The following is an 18348-nucleotide window of genomic DNA, read 5'->3' on the forward strand; positions in this document are numbered from 1 at the left end:
TCAGGTTTAATCCACTTTTCACAAGTTAATGTATTTAGGAGAATCTAAGTGAGTCAAGTGACCAAGGGGCAGTAACAATTTTAACGGCTAATTCAGATTAAAAGTTTCAGATTTGGGTTAGGTGTATTAACTGCAAAGTGGGGAGTAGGTGCAGAACTAAAACTGTATGTGTTCATGCATATACACTCGTGAGAAGCCACATTATATTCAGCAGTAATTTTTTTAACCAGAATGATGAGCAGCCTTGGTTACAAAGGTGATTGCCAGAGATAAAGAACAAAATCACCACATTTGTTTTATCTGGCACTGGTTTCACAGTGTACCGAAAGATTTAAACTGCTGGGTTCGGGGTTGGTGCTCCACATTTGTGTGATGAATCAGCGTCTGTGGTTGCTGTTGAAGCAGATCCAACTGCGCATTTGTTCTTTCTTTTTCATCGTCAGGATCGGTGCAAAGCATCAAGAGTTACGGCAAAAGCAACTGAGAGGTCTGAGTGATTATTCTACTGGTCCTGGAGGACCTGACATGGATGATGACGAGGTGGATCCAAATTACGCCAGAGTAAACCACTTCCGAGACGCTTATCCAGCAACAAGCATCTACAGGCCATCATCACCAGCAGTAGCAGAAACCTTTGTATATCCTCGTGATTCTCCTTCAACGCCGATGGAGAGGGAGCACCTGGAAGGACTGTATGCAAAAATAAACAAGCAGCACTACCCACAGACTCCTGGTGACAGGTAATATTGCCACCTGGCATTACAAATAGTGAGAGCTCGGTGGGGGGGAGCCCGGGGCATTTACTGATGGATTTCCTCTGAACCAAACCCATGATTTGCTGCCACGGTACCCCCGAAGCATCTGAGCAAGGCAGCAGTCAAACAGAAATCATTAAAGAAAAGTCCATATTTCACAAACAGAATGAATGAACTGACTTGAGTCCAATTCCTGCACTGCTGAGTGAGTGTTTTTCTTTCTTTCAATCAGGAAAAGTTCTTACCCTGCAGCAAAAATAATCTCTGTTTTCAGATCCCTTTTGATCCTGCTGATCATCAAGCGCCTATTAGTAACAGGTTTTGTATGATAGCATGATACATTGCATATGTTTATGGGTTATTTTTCCCCAGCTGTGTGATATTACACACTTTCAATTAGGTTGGGGAAAGGACTGGGGAATCATGGTATTTTTATGCAGACGGTGAAGTGTGGCTTCACAAGACTGATTGCCTTTCACAGCCTTTCCAATAACCAAGTGGGAAGGAAAAAGCCATTTTTAATCCTTACTGTCAAGCTTCCAGGTTGATAGCATTAAAGAAAGATGGTCAAATTCTTCCTTGGTTAAAAAAAAAAAAACGCGTTGATGATGTAGCCATCATTATGATGATTTTAAAACTGGTTGCTTCTGGGATTTGGGGCTAAACGAAGGTAAGACTGCATGACTATAATGGCGTTAATAGATTGACGTTGGGTTTTTCAAACCAGCGTGAGTGTGCAGGCAAGATATACAAGTCCATGTGAAGAGCTGACAGAGTAAAACATGGGGAACTTGAGGAATTATTCATGCTTTGAGTTGATATTGCAATCTGTAGTGTCTCCCCATAGCCTCAATCTGTGCTATGTGGTACCACACTTGGTAATTTTGGCGAAACATGTGAGCACAGATACAGGGGTGTTTTTGGTTTGTGGCATCATAGTGCTTTAAAAACATCTACTGAGTCATTCTTATAAATAGTAATAAACTACTTCTGACATAAATCTAAGTTTGTAGCAGGAAATGGGCCAAGTATCTCTCTTTTTAACCTAAATACAGTATGGGAGAGATCTTTCCAAATATAATGATATTGCTGATTTTTTTCTTCCGTATTATTAACTCTTCCCCTACTGCATAAGGGTGAAGGGGGTAACATAAGAGGTAGGGATCGCAGATTTTTGCCATCTGGTGGGTTTTGCTTTCCTGGAGAAGTCTTGAGGTGATTGTCACTGAAGTCACACAAATGTTTATGTATAGCAAAGGGATCTGAAACTGAGTTCATGCTAACTCAATAAACCAAGATTTGAGAATTCCCAGCGGGAGGGGGTCTAAATGCACGTTCACGTATTTCTCAAATATAAATACATACAGATGTAACTCAGTTGGTCTAAGACATTGTCATAAAAGTTGCTCCATAATATCAGTTTTAACAGGACTTTATAGCTTTACGTTTTAAAAATGACATCAGTTTTTACGTGTGGCCTATACATCGTTTTTCCATGCAGCAAAAAGAAGTGCTCAAGTCTTTCCCTCTGGCCTCTTTTATTTGCTTCTTTTGTTGTATAGTGGTTGTAACTACACTGAGTGGACTTGCTATGTGGACAAGACTGAAGTCCCAACCATGTTTGGACTTGGCGTTGGGATCCTGGAATTTAGTGTGGATTTAGCTGTAATTTCATGAGAGCATGTGAAAAACTAAAACAAAAACATCTAATGGGCAAGACAAGTTACCTCAGATCTGAGCCCGTGATCAGAAGTCCCACTGAGAGGCTGTTCCATCTGTGTTGATTCTGTACTCAAAGACAAACAGTCCACAACAACTTCTCTTTGTTGAATTTCTCCGGCTTGTAGAGGCTGTTTAACCAGATTAGGATAAAAATAGGAAATGTGGGATTCTTATTAGGCTGCCTTTGTTCTGTTTTTAAATCTTTCTCTCCTTTGTCTTGGAGACAAAAAGGTTGTTGTTATTCACCAGCAGAAATGTGCCAAACGCGAATAATTTTATGTGAATTTATGCAGTGGGTCATGAGGTCTCAGCCAGCAGTTGTTGATTATGATGGTAACTTGGGGCAAGGAAATCTTCCTGTGCTAGAGGAGAGAGAACTGAGAGGAGAAAGATGTGGAAAGGAAAATCCCTGGATAACATGTTAATTACAAAAACAAATCTGCTTTCAAGGGTCAACTATGAAAACTACCTTGTCTGCCACGAAATTATGGCAGAGGGCTATAAACGATGCTTATTAGCCAAACCAAAGTTATTTTGTGCTTGCAGGGCTGAACATTTATCAACACATTTGTCATGTAATAGCTCGTGCTTTGGTCTTGCTAATGCATGCATGCTCTCTCAAAGTTTTGCTATTAATTTTGCTGCAGATGGATGGCTTTTTTTCCCACCTCTGACTCTCCAGTTGTAATAGAGTGTGTGTGGAGACTTGATCAGTGACTAAAGTAAATGAGTTTTGGGGTAGGAGGGGAATTTGAACACAAAGAATAGACGATTGCATTTCAGTCTGTGAATTTCGGTTACATGTCGTTACGATAGAGTATAAAAACTCTTCTTTGAAACAATAAGCTAATTTTTATTTTCTTTTATTTTTGCAGAAGACTGTATTGACATAATTAATGCCTTTTAAAACTTGGAGGCCGTTTGTAAAGTAAGAAGCTTAGTGGCCAGATAAGTGCTGTTCACAGTGTGCATACATTCACCTTCCCTCGGCTCATCCCCAGAATCCATCAAGTGTTCCTGGTTCATTTTTCTCCGTCCTCCCTCAATACACAGCAAAGCAAGAGGCTGCACGTGTATGAAGTCTGTTGCTTTAATCATTATGAAGTATGTTTGCTGCTCCTCGGGGCACACACAGACCTGTGCTGTCCATATTAACATCCCCTTTGCCTACACCCGCATCTGGCATCTCAGGGGTTTTTCGCTGTGGGTTTTTGGGGGGTTCGCTTTGTGGCTTATTTGCAACTGTTGTGTAACGTTCTTCTGCACCGCTTCGCAATTGTTGATTTTCATTCCGACAATGACTGTACTCAGTGAAATAGATGTAATTTTTTGTGTATATTTTGCTGAAAGCTTTGGAATTCTTAACTAAGGGAGGTGCTATATAAATGTAAATTGTCCTTATTAATGAGTATAGCGAAAGCATTAGCATGATCAGTGTATTCTGTGAACGTTAAGTTAAAAAGAGCGAAAAAAAAAAAAATTAGCTGGCAAAATCACACATTTCTTTGTAAATCAAGCATTTTTCTGTTTATTTCTAATTAGCCACAATTTTCTGTAATGCAAATGGCATCCCAAAGGCTGGTGCAGGCTGCACAGCCCCCGTGTGCAGCTGGGGAGCTCGCGGGGTCTGTGCCCGCAGTGCTGCGCGTTCCCCAGCCTGCGGCGGAGCCTGCGCGATCCGCGGCACATATGTTCCTGTAACAAGCGCTGAGTCGCATCTCTCGGAGTTTAGTCACCAAGGCTGCATCGTGACACTGCTAAGTTGCACCGTGGCAGAGCCGAGATGTTAGACCAAAGCCAAAAGAGCATATGCACAACACTAATATCACTTAAATGTCAGGCACGTCACACGGTGCAACCCTTTCTCACGTTTCGAATAAGCAATTTCCTCTTTTTTTTCCTCCCTTGAAGATGGTGCTGTCAAGTATATCCAAACACCCCCAGTACGTCTCCGGAAAGGTTCTAGAGACTTTGCTCAACTTATTTCCTCAGCCCAGAGCTATGAAACATTTAAATTCTGATGCCAAACTCAGTGCCAAGTATAATTCTTCATTTATTTATGTGTCTTATCTTGGGGAATTTCAAAGTGCTGGTCTGACAAAAACGAATACAGTTTTCCTTTGTTTCACAAGAATAGATTCAGTGTTGTATCTTGTTCCAGATTAAAAAAAAAAATACTAATAAAAACCTTAACATTGTTTTATTACATTAGAAGTAGAGTCCCAAGCCCCAGTCTGACCCAGCTTTCTGTTTTTGGAGGTGCTATGTTGCGTCCCACTCCTCAAGAATTTATACTCTACAATGTTAGTTAATTAATTAATTGGAAAATGGATCTTCCTTATTTCAGGGTGAAAGCTTGCACTCTCCCGGGATGTTCAATCTAGCAGCGTACCAAGTTGAAAACGGGGAAATTAAGCTCGTAGCTCTGTGCCAGAATCAAGAGAGAGAGCAGTGAGACACTGAGCAGTCTGCCTCTCCCGGAGAGGATCAAAGGGAAAACTGCTGTGCGTGTCCTGAGAAACCAAATGGCAAATGTAAGCTATACGTGAGCCTGAGAGGAGAGGAAAAAGGGTCTGGAGTTTTGAAATTTAGCAAAGGAAGCGATTTTTACTAAAAAGGAGGCTAAATGCTTGTCTTCTGGGTGGGTGTAGGTCACCCCATCTTGCTCAGTCCAAGGCCACAGGAATCCAGAGGTGCACAGCAGAGGCTTTGTTCAAAAAGGGCAAATGAGGGTTGCACACGTTACGTTACTTAGCCCTATATTTCTAGTCAGCCAGAAACTGAAGTTTTCTTGTTCTTAGTACAAAGTACAGTGGGCATTGCTCACTGTGCATCCATCTGCAACACCTTGTATCACTGAATTGCAAAAAAGCAATCTACTGCTCTAGGAGTGGATGGTCCTCTGCTCAGGAATGGTTATTCTTTAAGATGGATAGTGCGGAGGCAAGGTAGAAATGGAATGAGGCTCTGTAGTGTCTACTCTTTGCCACTATAACTTATGTTACACTGGAAAAAGAATTCCTGGTTGTGCATTGAAATATTTTGATTTACAAAGCATGGCCAGTATGAGTAAGCCATGCGCATAACCTCTTCTGCTTGGTGTCCTAAAATCACCTGCGCTGTTTCCCTGTCCCTTACTACCCTGTACCTCCTGAAACTGTCCCCTGACTCCTTTACCTCTGGAATTTATTTTTTCTGAAACATACTACGGGGTTTTCTGAACTTTTGCCTGTGATCCAGTCACTGTTGCCCACAATGTTAAAACCAGAAATGTAATGTTTGGCAGCTCGTTGTCCTTCCTGGCTAAATCCAAGCTGGCACTGGCAAGTGCAGCAGAGGTTCCGTGGTTCCTGGGGCTCCTGCAGAGCTGTCCCCATGGGAGCAGCCGGCCCAGAAACCCCTTTGGCCACCAGTTCCACAGGAGAGTGGAGGTTGTGCCATTGGAGTCACACTTGTACTGTGGTTTTTGCTCTCATACTCTCTGCAGTTTTCTTCCTCACAAAGGACCAATGGATACTACGTACTCACTGTGCTAACTAGGGAAAACGTTGAGTACCTGGAATTCGTAGGACACGTTTAAGCCTTGGTTTTATTTCCCATCCAAAAAAGCTACTGGTAGTATTTGGTTAAAACTACTTTACAGATAGAGTTCAAAGTGATGTTTCCCAGGAATGGCTTGTCCAGATCCTCCCAACTTGGGGACTCTAGCCCTATTGTTCACTTGTCATGGAAACCCCAGATTTCATGGAATTCGGGTGACCCCGAGCATTGTAGAGCATGTCTAAACAGAAGGAAGTTGTCAAACTTGAACTGGAGCAGAGCTGCTGCTGCCATGTAATGTGTGCATGCTTGTTCGAGGCCGTGCATTCTTCAGCAGAAACAAATTCTGTCAGGAATAGTCACAAATCTGCCTGCGTGCATCCTGCCTGCTCGGGTTTGCATTTGGATCACCTCACTTATTGACAGACGTGTAAAATTTTATATACTGCACTCCCACAACTCCCTTGTGACTTCCCTGCTGCAGATGCTGGTGAGCCTGAGTTTTGGCAGCTGTGTTAAGCATTTGTATGCATTCAGGTTTTGGGGTATTTTTCCCCCTCCAGCCCTGTCTTATGTGATATATTATTTGCATGGAATTATTTTACGTTAATTCTGCCTGTTTATTGGTAATGTCCCATTCTTTCAGTTGTTTGGATGCGAATGCAAAAGATAGGTCCCTGGAGAAGGAGCAGGTCTGTTACTGGAAGATGAGGCCATACCAGAGGATACAGAGTGGAATGCAGATGGTGTTGTCAGCCTCTTAAATGTACAAATAAAGACAAAATGAGATCGTCCGTGCAGCTGGAATGAAATCATATGGCCTTGTATGTGTTTCTGCCATAGCGTATTTCTTAGTGTGAGTAAGAGATGTTAAATTCTGTCTAATGCAGGATGTTTCTGACCAAAAGCTCATACTTGCGCCTTTAATCAGCAGCCGAATAATGTGTGTATGTATTAACTTTCGTCTGCACGATATTTTTTTTTAACAAAACACCATTTAATTTTAAATGCTAATACATGTATGCAGTTAATTAAGAAGCCAGAATTGACTATAATGCTGGTAAGAAAGAGAGAGGAAGATCATTACACTTCTGCTCGTAGATAGCTATTTGTGAACCAGCTGATAATGTGCAAAATTAAGATTTCGTAAGTGGCATTTTAAATGAATGGTTAATGGCTGAAGATTAATTAAACAGTCAGAGTTGTGCAAAAGCAAAGCTGTTAAAATCTTGTTTATAGGCCAGTCACTTCCATACTTAAAGTGCAAACCCTAATAGCATGTGGTATTTCTATTTAACAGGCAAGCCATGTAACCAGGGTATTTTCCTTAAAGAAGGAAATCTACCTTACTGGCCACGCAGCGTGGATGGATGTAGCGTTGTGCGCTGTGCCGCCTTCTTCCTAATTAATACTTGTTTGGTAGCAGTACAGATGGAGAGATGCATTTCCTCTGAGAATTTGGTAATCTTAAATAAAAAGGCTAGATCTTATTTTAATTTAAGTGTAAGAGACATGGTTAAATCTGATGTAGTTCTGTTTTCCCACTATGTGCCTATAGTCCATTCTACTTCGTACACTTTAGGGTTTTCAAAATGCCTTTTCATTGCTCCAGGTTGCATTCTGTCAGAATGAGTCTCTTTGGCCCCATCATTAGACTTGCAGAGTTGCTTTAGCAAACAAAACAAAACAACTATGTTTTCAGTCAGGTTTATTCTGTACTGCCGTTCTGGTTAAATGATGAATGTTAACCTACTCCCTTTTCCCTGACTGAAGAGAAACAAGAAGCAGAAGGTCATTATGCTGCTCACAGTTGCGATGCTTGTCCTTCCAGCAAATCCTTTGCCAAGAAACTGTTTGCTTTCGCTTTCTCTTTCTCTCAGCCCAATTCCCAATCTTTTTGTTATCTGTTGTTTTTTCTCCAGCTTCCCAGCACCATCTCTAGCTTCTGGATATGAACATAGTTCCCAAGCAAGACCTGGTGACTTGGGAAGCTCACGCTGTATCCAACACCATGGCTTTCAAAAGCTCCTCTCTTTTATCCTACTAGTTAAATGGAAGAAAGACATTCTTTCTTTCACTGTAGAGATAATCATGGTTTAGGAAAACTGACCAGTAGATAAGCACATGGGATTTTGTTGTGCTAGACTGTACATACTAAGAATCTGTCTTTTTTGGAGGTGGAAAAGGTTGGACAAGAGCACAGACCAGCCTGTGTGTCTGAACATCCGCATGTTCGGACTCCAGGTGATGACATGAGCTCACAGCAAGCTCCATCCTGACTTCTCACTTTGTTGAGAGAAATGAGTGGCTTCTGGTCAAATTATTTTTTAAAAATAGTCAAAGTTTAGTGGGAGACAAAGAATCCTTTCCTAGAAATCTTAAAAGTAGTGGACAAAAGGTTAAACTTGGAGGAGAGGGGGAAAAAGGGCTATCACCGGACTGCTTCAAAATGCTGAGTAGTTCCCATTAAGAGAACAGTGATATCTGTCTTAATAGGGAGAGAGAGGTTACTCTTGGATGTGATGGGGAAAATGGAGATAGACTGACTGGAGCCACGAGATATGTTTTCACAGTGTCTTCACTTGTGTTTGAGGTTATCTGAGGTCAGTGGGACCTCTGCTGACAGGTTCATCTGAGCTCCAGGTAAAGCAACCCCCAGCCCCTCCTCATTGAGCATAACTGAGTCCTTAGAGTCTTCAAGCGACACCCCACAGTTTCTCATACGTTCTCAAACACTCAGTTTGCACCAGTTTACACTGGCAGATCTCTAAGATTTTTCTGCTGATCTTAATTCTTCTGTTCCACTGAGTGACTTAGCTCTCAGCACAATAAGATGCGAAAGATCTGACCTCAGAATGAGTCAATGGAAACCTTCTCAGGGAGGGTTCAAGCATCTAATAGCAGAATAAAACAGCTGCTCCTAGAGAGAATCCAGGACCTTGCTCCCTGCTTGTGTCAAGATGCCAACGGTGAAAGGTTACCCAAGCACTCCATAGGCAGCATTGCTAACAGCAGCTATAGGCAGAAGCGTAAATCAGATCTTTTGGTTAGCAGAAAACTGTAAGAATTGATATTCTTTGAAAAGCTGAAAATCACTTGGTACTGTGCTAGCAAAAATATTGGGAGGACTGACAAGATGTGATGGAAATGGCTTAATAGGCAACAGGATGCTGAATAAAAAGAGAATAATTGTGATTATTGTCTGACAGCTGTGCAGAGCATACAGTGGATGACAAACTCTAAAACGTGCTATTTTTCAATCCATGATCACAAGTCCACCGGCACAGACGGTAATCCAAGGGGTCATAGTGAGCCAAGGAATAGTTTATTTTTCCATCAGCTCAAGCGCTCCAATGGAGTTAAGTTGGGATATACTCTGAGCCCCTGTAACTGCCCCTACGTCCCCGCAAAGAGACCTGGCGCCATATGGAGCCCACGTGTGCTGTGCCTAAAGAGCAGCTTCTCTGTCAGGCCACGCAGCAGCAGAGCGTTTGTTGACATTGATCAAGGTATTGATCTTGGGATGGCCTAAGAGAATTGTAACTATTTTGTGGAGAGCGATGTTAGACTGTCATAGGAAATGAAATAAATAACTTGCTTTAAACTACTTTGTGGCCTGCATCTGAGAGAAAGTGAGGTCTTTCATTAGGACAGAGAAAATGATGCTGCTTCAGATAACGATGCTGGTTATCTTCTTTTTTTTATCACTAACTTGTCCTTGATGTCTGGAGGCCATTTTTGCAGCAGAGAGTGGTTGCATCAAAGATTTTATACTCTTCAGTTGCCTGCAAAACAGGTACCTGCCTTAATTTTTTCACTCCACCAAGCTGAAGTGGAAAAAAACAAACCAACTCAGGATAAAAAAAGATGAAAGAGGAGTGAGTGTGCTGCTAGAAAATTTTAAAAATGAAATAACTGTAACATACTTGTAGAGCAACAAATACCCTCTTCATTTATTTTTCCCCTTGTTTCTCTCCAGTTTCCTGCTTGTGTACCAGTAGGTCAGAGTGACGGGTTTACAGCATCACAGTCTCTGCCAGGTCTTCACTCCAGTGACTGGGAGACAGCGAGGAGAAATAAGAAAGAGCCGACTAATCTTTTAATATTTCAAACAACATCATTTCAAACGGCAGTCTTTGACCCATATTTATGGTTTAATTTCTTCATTCACTTCAAATTTTAATCTTAAATAAAATTTTTTCAGCATAATAGTATCTTAGGGGTATTTATTCTCAAACCAGTATTAGCTAGAACGTGTCCTTCAGCTGTAGAGTTTATCTGTTATAAACACTTCTGCCCTTAGGCTTTGATGTCTACTTAGGCCTGGCTATGGTTATTACCTTGTAAATGGGAATCAACCGCAAATGATCATTATGGTATTTACATAAAAGGCGTGGAAAACAATTATTTTGAGACTGGCCTGTAAGTTTAAGCGTGGAATGTATTTCTAATGCAAGTGTTATACGTGGCCTGGCAATTGAAAAGTAAGCAGCAAGGGGTGTAAGGTTGTGGAGGAGGCTTGGGGAGAACAGCATCAGAGCAATAAACCTGTTCCTAATTGTTATCGATTGTTAGCACACAAATTACGAGCAGACAGTCTGCAGTCCTTCACCTGAATAAGGTGTTGTTTTCTTCCTTTAACATCATCTGCTGTCCCTGATTTGAAAAAAAACAGGAGGCAATTATTTTGTGCCTCTGTATACAATGGCAACGTTTAAGCAGCGGCTGCTTCAGAGAGGGAGAGTAAAGGGGACGGGGGGAAGGGATTGATCTTTTCCTCCTTTTCTCTGTAAATACCACTGTCTGCATCAATGGCGGTGCTTTGACCTCCTTGCTACAGCGCTGGAAAAGTCTCTTGCACTTAGTGACGTGTTGTCATTCCAAAACTGAATAGGCAGAAGTCTAGTTCTCTTTCTTTGAGTGCTGCTACAAATAGATTATCAATCTAAATATGGTAAGTGCTCGAGAATTCCTCCCCAAACTTAGACTCATTAGTCTGAGCACTAGTATTTTTTACATGCCTGTGTGGCTTCTGAAATTATTAACAGTATTCCTTCATACCTTTTTGCCTTTATTCTGCACTCTGCCCACTATCTCATTACTATTAGCTATGGCAAATATGCCAGATGTCTGAGCAGCTTCATTGTTCTGTTGTTTTTCTTTTCGGGACCCTAGTGCATAGATAGAAGTTAATTTCTCTTTTGTGTTAAAATCTGCCTCCGAGGAATAAGATTACAGTGGTCAGTCTTTGGTCAGTAGAGATAACTGAGGTCTCATATCTTCTGAATGCTTTGTCTTGGTTTAGTGTTTCTACTACCTCAGGGCATTTATAGGGGAGGTGTGTTTTTCTGTAATGCCCATGGAACCTTAAATTAGCGTCCCCTGACTTTAGGAAAACAATTTTGACCTGTTTTCTAGATGTTTTGTTTATTCCCAGGGTTGAGAAATGATATATAAAGACACCTGCTCTTCCAAGTGGGTGGGAATGGAAAATCACGCCAAGAAAAATGCAGTTTCTCAGAAAAGATTCAAAATATGCATTGTTTTAAGTGCAACATAAACAAAATAGATTATGTAAGGTTCGTGGGCTCTTGTTTGGGATGAGATCGCGCACTCATGAGTCTGTAGCTTTTCTACTAACGATACTTGGTGCTTACATCTAAAAAGCAAATGTTCCCTTCAGTTCTGCATGAGCCACTGATGGGCTTGAGTAACACAGCGGTGGCTTTAAGAAAACACGTTTCTTTAAAATGGGTCAGGAAACAACTGATTGATTTGCAGGTATCCAATAGGAACGTGTGTTTACTGGGAAGCAAAGTGACAGTTCACATCTGAATTTAGATAAACACATAAATTGGGTACCGGGTGCATCATTTCTGTAGATGCAGGTAGTAACATGTGATAGTCACTGTATATGATAAGATCACAGTGGTTGCCACAGTACATAAAAGGATGCAAGAACAGATGAAATCATTAATGCTTTCATATTGTATCCGATCTTATTTCTGGTAGCATAACATGCCTTGTACTTAATGGGGCATATCTTTGAAAGAATCAGCAGGTATGATGTTCTGGAAAACATGAGGAATCTGCAGCCTTGTATCAGAGGCCAAAGCAATATCTTGGATCTGGCATTTTTTGGAAGGTACAAATTGTGTTATTGGTGCAGTTACATAAGCTAGAAATTGTAAATGGATGTTGCACAATCTGAAAAGCAAATGATAGCGTGTGGATTTGTATGTGCTGCTCAGAAAGAAGACTGATGTGCAAGTCCTATTTCCATCAAAGTGGCAAAATGTCTGTTGATTGAGGTGGGAAATTGGAACTGATTTCCCTGCCTGCTTCTCCCTGAAAGAATGATGAAGCGATGTTTTCTTTTCTGTTTTATACTTATTAGTTTCACAGCCAGATTACTGTAACTTGAGCTTTTTTGCCATGCTTCTGCATGACTGTTTTTGTTAACCACTTTTGTTGCCTTTTGGCCTGTTCTTTGCATCATGCTATTGACAAAATGAGTTTTACGTTTTTTTTTACCCCAAAGTTTAGAGCATAGAATAACAGAAGAAATCCATACAAAAAAGTCTGAAACATTAATTGGAGTAGACTACAGCATTTAAAGTAACCTATTCTATCGTCCATTTACCTCCCACATGAAATGAAAACTCTATTTTGATCTGAACTGTCACAGATAATTTCTGCACATAAAACACATCCAGAGACAGCTTTCAAATGGAGTTGTCACTTCTTATTTAGCAGGCTGGGGACTCTCTATTGTTGTCAAACCCTCTTTGCAAAAGCATCACTAAACACACTGATTTGCACAGTTGTATGTAAGAGGAGGAATGATTGCACATGCTCCGTGAAACAAAAAACTGTATGTAGGTGCTGGAATCCTCTGCAGCTGAACTTACCTACTGCTTAGGAGAAAATTCCTTATTTATTTTAAATACCATTTGAAAGCAGATTTTCATGCTGTATACTGGTGTGGGGAAGGGCTGGTTTTTAGTGTGAATAGTGACGATTAACATTTAAAAGCTACTAACCAACGTTGTGTTCTTTTCCCTGACCTCTGTGGGACCGGAATTTTGGCTTTAATCTCTTCACGAATTTCAGGAATTCTTAAGCAAGCGCACTGGGAATATCTCAGAACCGTGAGTACAGAAGTGCTGGCTCAGTGTGTTCCAGCTCAGATGCTCGGGGCTGTAGGACACTTGTTCCCACACTGCGACTGACGGTGGCCAATGTGGCCACCTGGTGAGGCCGGCTGGAAAACCCAATCTCAGTTGTATTCTCATAAGTTTATGCTATTGGAATAGTAAATAATAGTAATGGTATGATTTTTATTTCATTCTCCTCTCAAGGTCAGAAAATTGACCAGGATTAGAGGATGAAGAATTTGGTTAGTGTGATGAGTTGTTCTTCATTGCTGTTTCCACGACTGCTCTATATGGGATTAAATAGCAAAACCCAAGCTGGCAGGGTGCTCTTCTGACCTAATTTTGCAGCACAGCACAAATCTCAGACTATCTGCTGATCTATCTGATAGGCGTGACTATGTCAAATCCAGATGTACGTTCAGGAGCGAAACACAGATGAGGCCCGAGAGCCGGGGTCTTGTGTTTTCTCCAGCTGTCTGAATCCTTTAGGTGTCTTCAGTGCTGCAGCTGGGGCTGGCGGGGGGGGAACCGCCTGTTGCAATGTGGAATCTACAGAAAAACAAAACTTAGAGCCTAAAACATTACCGGTCAAAGCCAATTGCCTATTTTAAGGGCCATATCTTCTGTAATGAAGCAAGAGATACAGACTGGAAATCACATTTTGATTTCGAAGCTACATGCCAGAAGATCTGAGGGTTCTTTGTTTAATGTGCCTCAAACTGCCTCCTGGAGAATGGACACGATGGGGAGGGGGCTTATCTGTCCCAACTTTTGCCTGTAAATGTAGTATATTCATGAATCAGTTTTAATGGCTATCCCATGGGGAGCAGTGAATTAGATGAGGGGGAAAAAAGGGTAATTTTGTACATTAATGGAGAATATAGTTGAATGCAGAAAAATGAGGAAAGGAAAAATCTTATGGTCACTGTGCTTAAGTCAATGTTAACGCACATCCATGGGGTTTTAAACCTGGGCCATTACAGAAAAAATACAGCAGATGGAAGCGATCTCTCCTCCCAAATCTTAGCGGGCCAGCTTGCTTTCCGCTCTCCAGGTGGGACAAGTGTGCAGAGCTGAAGTGGGTCCAGCCTGCTCATCTCTCTCCTGCTCCAGGAATGGATGCTGTGGCCCATATTCATGCTCAGTTAACAAGCTTCTAGTTGAGGACTAGAGAAGTGGACAGACATTTATCCTGCACTGGAAATAGTAATTTTCAACACTGCATTCTCACAGGTGGTCTGTGCACACTTTGTGCAGTTACCTGGCATCAAAGTGGCTCGGTCCAGTTTTTCTGGTAGTTCTGTCAAGCTGTTGGTTCTTTTAGATCAAAAAAGTTGTATTCTGTCTGTCGTGCCTTCAAACAGCAGTGAGGCTCAGAAACTCTGCCTTTGCAGCCTGTATAGGCATCTTACCTTTGCCTAAAACACTAAGTATCTCTGTCAGGCATCCTGCAGCCCAGTATCATTTCCATATTATAATATCTTGCAGTCGCCCACCTGCTTTTACTGTTTCCCTCATTCTGCTGTGCATGGGAACAGGACTGTCTTTTTATTATGCTTGTGTGCAGAGCCTGTTGTGAGGAGAGTTGTACCTCTGATGGGAACGTTGCAGTGCTGTTTTATGTTCCTGGGGTGGCCTGGAAAGGTCCAGCCATCTCAGAAGCTGGAGTGAGGCCACTCCAGCCTACATTGTTCAGCCTGGCCTCCCTGCAGGGTTTGGAAAGGTCTGTGTCCCGGTGGACAGCAGGGTGACCATGAGCCAGCACTGGGCCCTTGTGGCCAGGAAGGGCAGTGGTACCTGGGGTGGATTAGAAGGGGGTGGTCAGTAGGTCAGAGAGGTTCTCCTGCCCCTCTGCTCTGCCCTGGGGAGACCACACCTGGAATATTGTGTCCAGTTGTGGCCCCTCAGTTCCAGCAGGACAGGGAACTGCTGGAGAGAGTCCAGCGCAGGGCAACAAAGATGCTGAAGGGAGTGGAGCATCTCCCGTGTGAGGAAAGGCTGAGGGAGCTGGGGCTCTGGAGCTTGGAGGAGACTGAGGGGTGACCTCATTAATGTTTACAAATACATAAAGGGTGAATGTCACGAGAATGGAGCCAGGCTCTTCTTGGTGACAGCCAGTGGTAGGACAAGGGCTGATGGGTGCAAACTGGAACACAAGAGGTTCCACTTAAATATGAGAAGAAACTTTCCAGTGAGGGTGGCAGAGCCTGGCCCAGGCTGCCCAGGGGGTTGTGGAGTCTCCTTCTCTGCAGACATTCCAACCCGCCTGGACACCTTCCTGTGTAACCTCATCTGGGTGTTCCTGCTCCATGGGGGGATTGCACTGGATGAGCTTTCCAGGTCCCTTCCAACCCCTGACATTCTGGGATTCTGTGATTCATGTGTTTGCCTGACCTTTCAGCACTCCAAACCAGCCAGCAAACCGCCTGCCCCCACCCAAAGGTGATGTGTTTGGGTTAATATTGGTGTGTCCTGAGAGCACAGTGCCATCCAAAACAAACTTCAAAGCTCGTCTTTCTGCGGGGCTGCCTGCAAAGCAGAAGCAAACATGTCCCGCAGCAATGCCGATTACTGACTCTTGAGCATATCTCTAGGTAATGGTCACACCCTCATTTCAAAGGCAATATAGGAGCCCATTATCTGAGCAAATACAGTGCATGTCACTGAAAATCCATTGATGATGATGAGTTCTGGTTACTGTTGACTGCAGCCAGATGCAGAGTGGTGAGTAAGGGTTAAAACATTAGGCCTTGAGCTCTGTGGGTTTTTCTCTGTAAACAGGTCAGGGTTTCATAATAGCTCAAGCAAAATATGTTAAAAAATACAAGAAAACCTGGAGATGAGTCTCAGTGAAGAGGTGGGGAAATAAGGAGTCAAAGAAAGAAGAAGGAATAACTAAACTAAAAAAGCATCCTTTAGGGGGAAGGGGGAAATCAGATGAAAATATTTCTAAGAAGGGAAAATATTAAGGATTTGAACAGTGCGGGAGCTTCTCTTTGTAGGCTGGCAAAAGGATTTTTGTGTATAAAAGAGTTAATTCAGGTTTGGAAAAGTCCAAGAGTTACAGGGAAAGCTGAATTGTTTGATTATTTTGAAACATTCAACGAGAAACATACAGGAAAGCTATGGGGAAAAAATATACCACTAGGAATATTCTTGATCTGCTGTGGGATGAGTTTGTTTGTGTTTGAAAACACTATCATGCCAATATTGTTTTAGTGTCCTGAATTTCATCGTTAAATGGGGTTAACTTGTATGAACCTGAAACATTTCAAGATATTACTTTTTTAATGAAGTTCTGCTCATGCTGTGAGATGCTGCTCTATGCCTCCTTCCAGTAGAAAGTGTAGAATTCCAGAGATGTGCTGTCTGTAGATCAAGGGTTGATAAAGTTACCCTTCATTAATACCAGTACCTTTTTGTGTAAATACAGGCAGTTTCAGCTCCTCTTGTTTTCACCATGGTGTAAGCACAATGTATTTTGTATCCTTACAGTGGAAACTTAGCGCTAGAAGCAGAACACATTTTGATGTGCAGTGGGGCTGGCGACAGGAGCCTTGGGGAATATCCACCCAACAGGGTAATTCAGGAGTGACCTGAGGCCACAGTGCACACACGTCCTCAGCATCAATGACGGCTTCCTTTATTTCTTCGTCTTGTCCATGTTACGAAATAGAGGCAATGGAAGAAGAGATTGTTCTCTTGGCCTTCACTCAGAATACATTTACCATTAACCATTCCCCCCAGCATTTTCTGTAGTATTAACTTGTCAACTTTGACCACGTTCCCCAGGGTAAGATTTCTCCTCGTTTTATAACGAGTAACAGGACTTTCAGGTTTTTCTATGCATCGCAAGCGAAACCGGCGTTAAGCCGAACTCAGCAGCAGCAATGGCAACGTGCAATAATAACCACCCCACATGAGATTTAGATTAACTGCTCGTCTCTTTAGTTCATATAATGTCTCAACAGCATGATCTGATTTGATGTTTTCATGTAATCCATCACTGATTGTCTGAGTTAGGAAAACTAGATTCTTCTGTAGCGAATGGGGAGAGATGGGCTCTCCTGCACACAGAGCAGAGCTTCACTTTCTCTGGCTGCAGCTGTGTCACTTTATTTATCTGGTTTTCATTGTAAATATAGTTTGATTTTTCAAGCGAAGGGTACAGGAGAGCAAGTAGGAGCAGCTCTTTGGGGACGTGGAATTTTGTTTCCAGGGCTTGTGGAAAGGAGTGTAGAGTTGCCCAGAGTTGCTCCATCTCTCCCTTCCCATGCATGAGAGGTGCAGAATCTCTTCCCCAATCTATCCTTTGCTAATCGTCTTCCCGCACCTAAAACTTTTTGTCCTTTCCTGCCCTCTCCTCCATTTTCTCCCCCCACAGCCTATTGATATCTTCCCTGCCTCCTCCCGAAACCTGCTCTGCCATTGCTGAATTGCGTTTTTATCACCCCACAAACGAGAACAAAATCAACTACTTTATCTCGATCATTTGGGCAGCAAAATGCAATTTGCTTGTGTTGCCACAGATCTGGGAGCCAACCCTGGCCCGTGCACTTTTATCACTTTGCAATCTAATCTGCTGAAAATCTCAGATCTTCTTGCATTGGAAAAAATTACTTTTAAAGAAAAAATTCTTTAAAAGTCAACTGTGCACTTATATATGCACAAACCCACAGTGATATACATGTCCTCGTATATCTCTACATATGTATGTACATGTATAATAAATAAAAACCACATACAACACTTTGGAAGTCCGCACCTAACTTGCTAATGTCAGCTACAGTTGATAGACAGCTAAGTCAGACTCTTTTTATAGTCCATTTCTAAAATGAAACCATAAATTTTAAAGCCAGGCTTCATCATTGCAGAGAAAAAAGCTTTTCCAGCCTATTGATGAAATATAACATTTGATAGGATTTATGAGGCCCAGATTCAGGAGGATCATTTGCAGAGCACTTAAAGCTGCTTTTTCCTGCCCTTTGCCTTCCCTCCTCCCAAATACACATACCAAAAAAAGCCATTAGTAATGAAAAATTATTAAGGAAGATTTTTCTTGATTCCGTACAAATGTCAATTTGAGAGAGAAAAAGGAAGAAAACAGTTGCAGGAGTTCCTAGAGCAAAAGAGGTCTAAGCAGAGCCATGGCTGGTTGTATGAGGGGAATACTG

General features: G+C 42.1%; 1 protein-coding gene across 2 annotated transcripts in view; it reads left to right on the forward strand.

Annotated features, from left to right (window-relative positions):
* The window catches only part of PARD3B (par-3 family cell polarity regulator beta), a 358048-nt gene that overhangs the window by 280299 nt on the left and 59401 nt on the right, over positions 1–18348 (forward strand). For both annotated transcript variants that reach the window (XM_082056631.1, XM_082056632.1), the window contains one exon: positions 444–740. In XM_082056631.1, the coding sequence (XP_081912757.1) occupies positions 444–740 (297 nt within the window). The remainder of the gene's footprint in view (positions 1–443; positions 741–18348) is intronic.

The sequence above is a fragment of the Streptopelia decaocto genome, assembly GCF_964273445.1.
Source record: "Streptopelia decaocto genome assembly, chromosome: 6".
NCBI lineage: Eukaryota > Metazoa > Chordata > Aves > Columbiformes > Columbidae > Streptopelia > Streptopelia decaocto.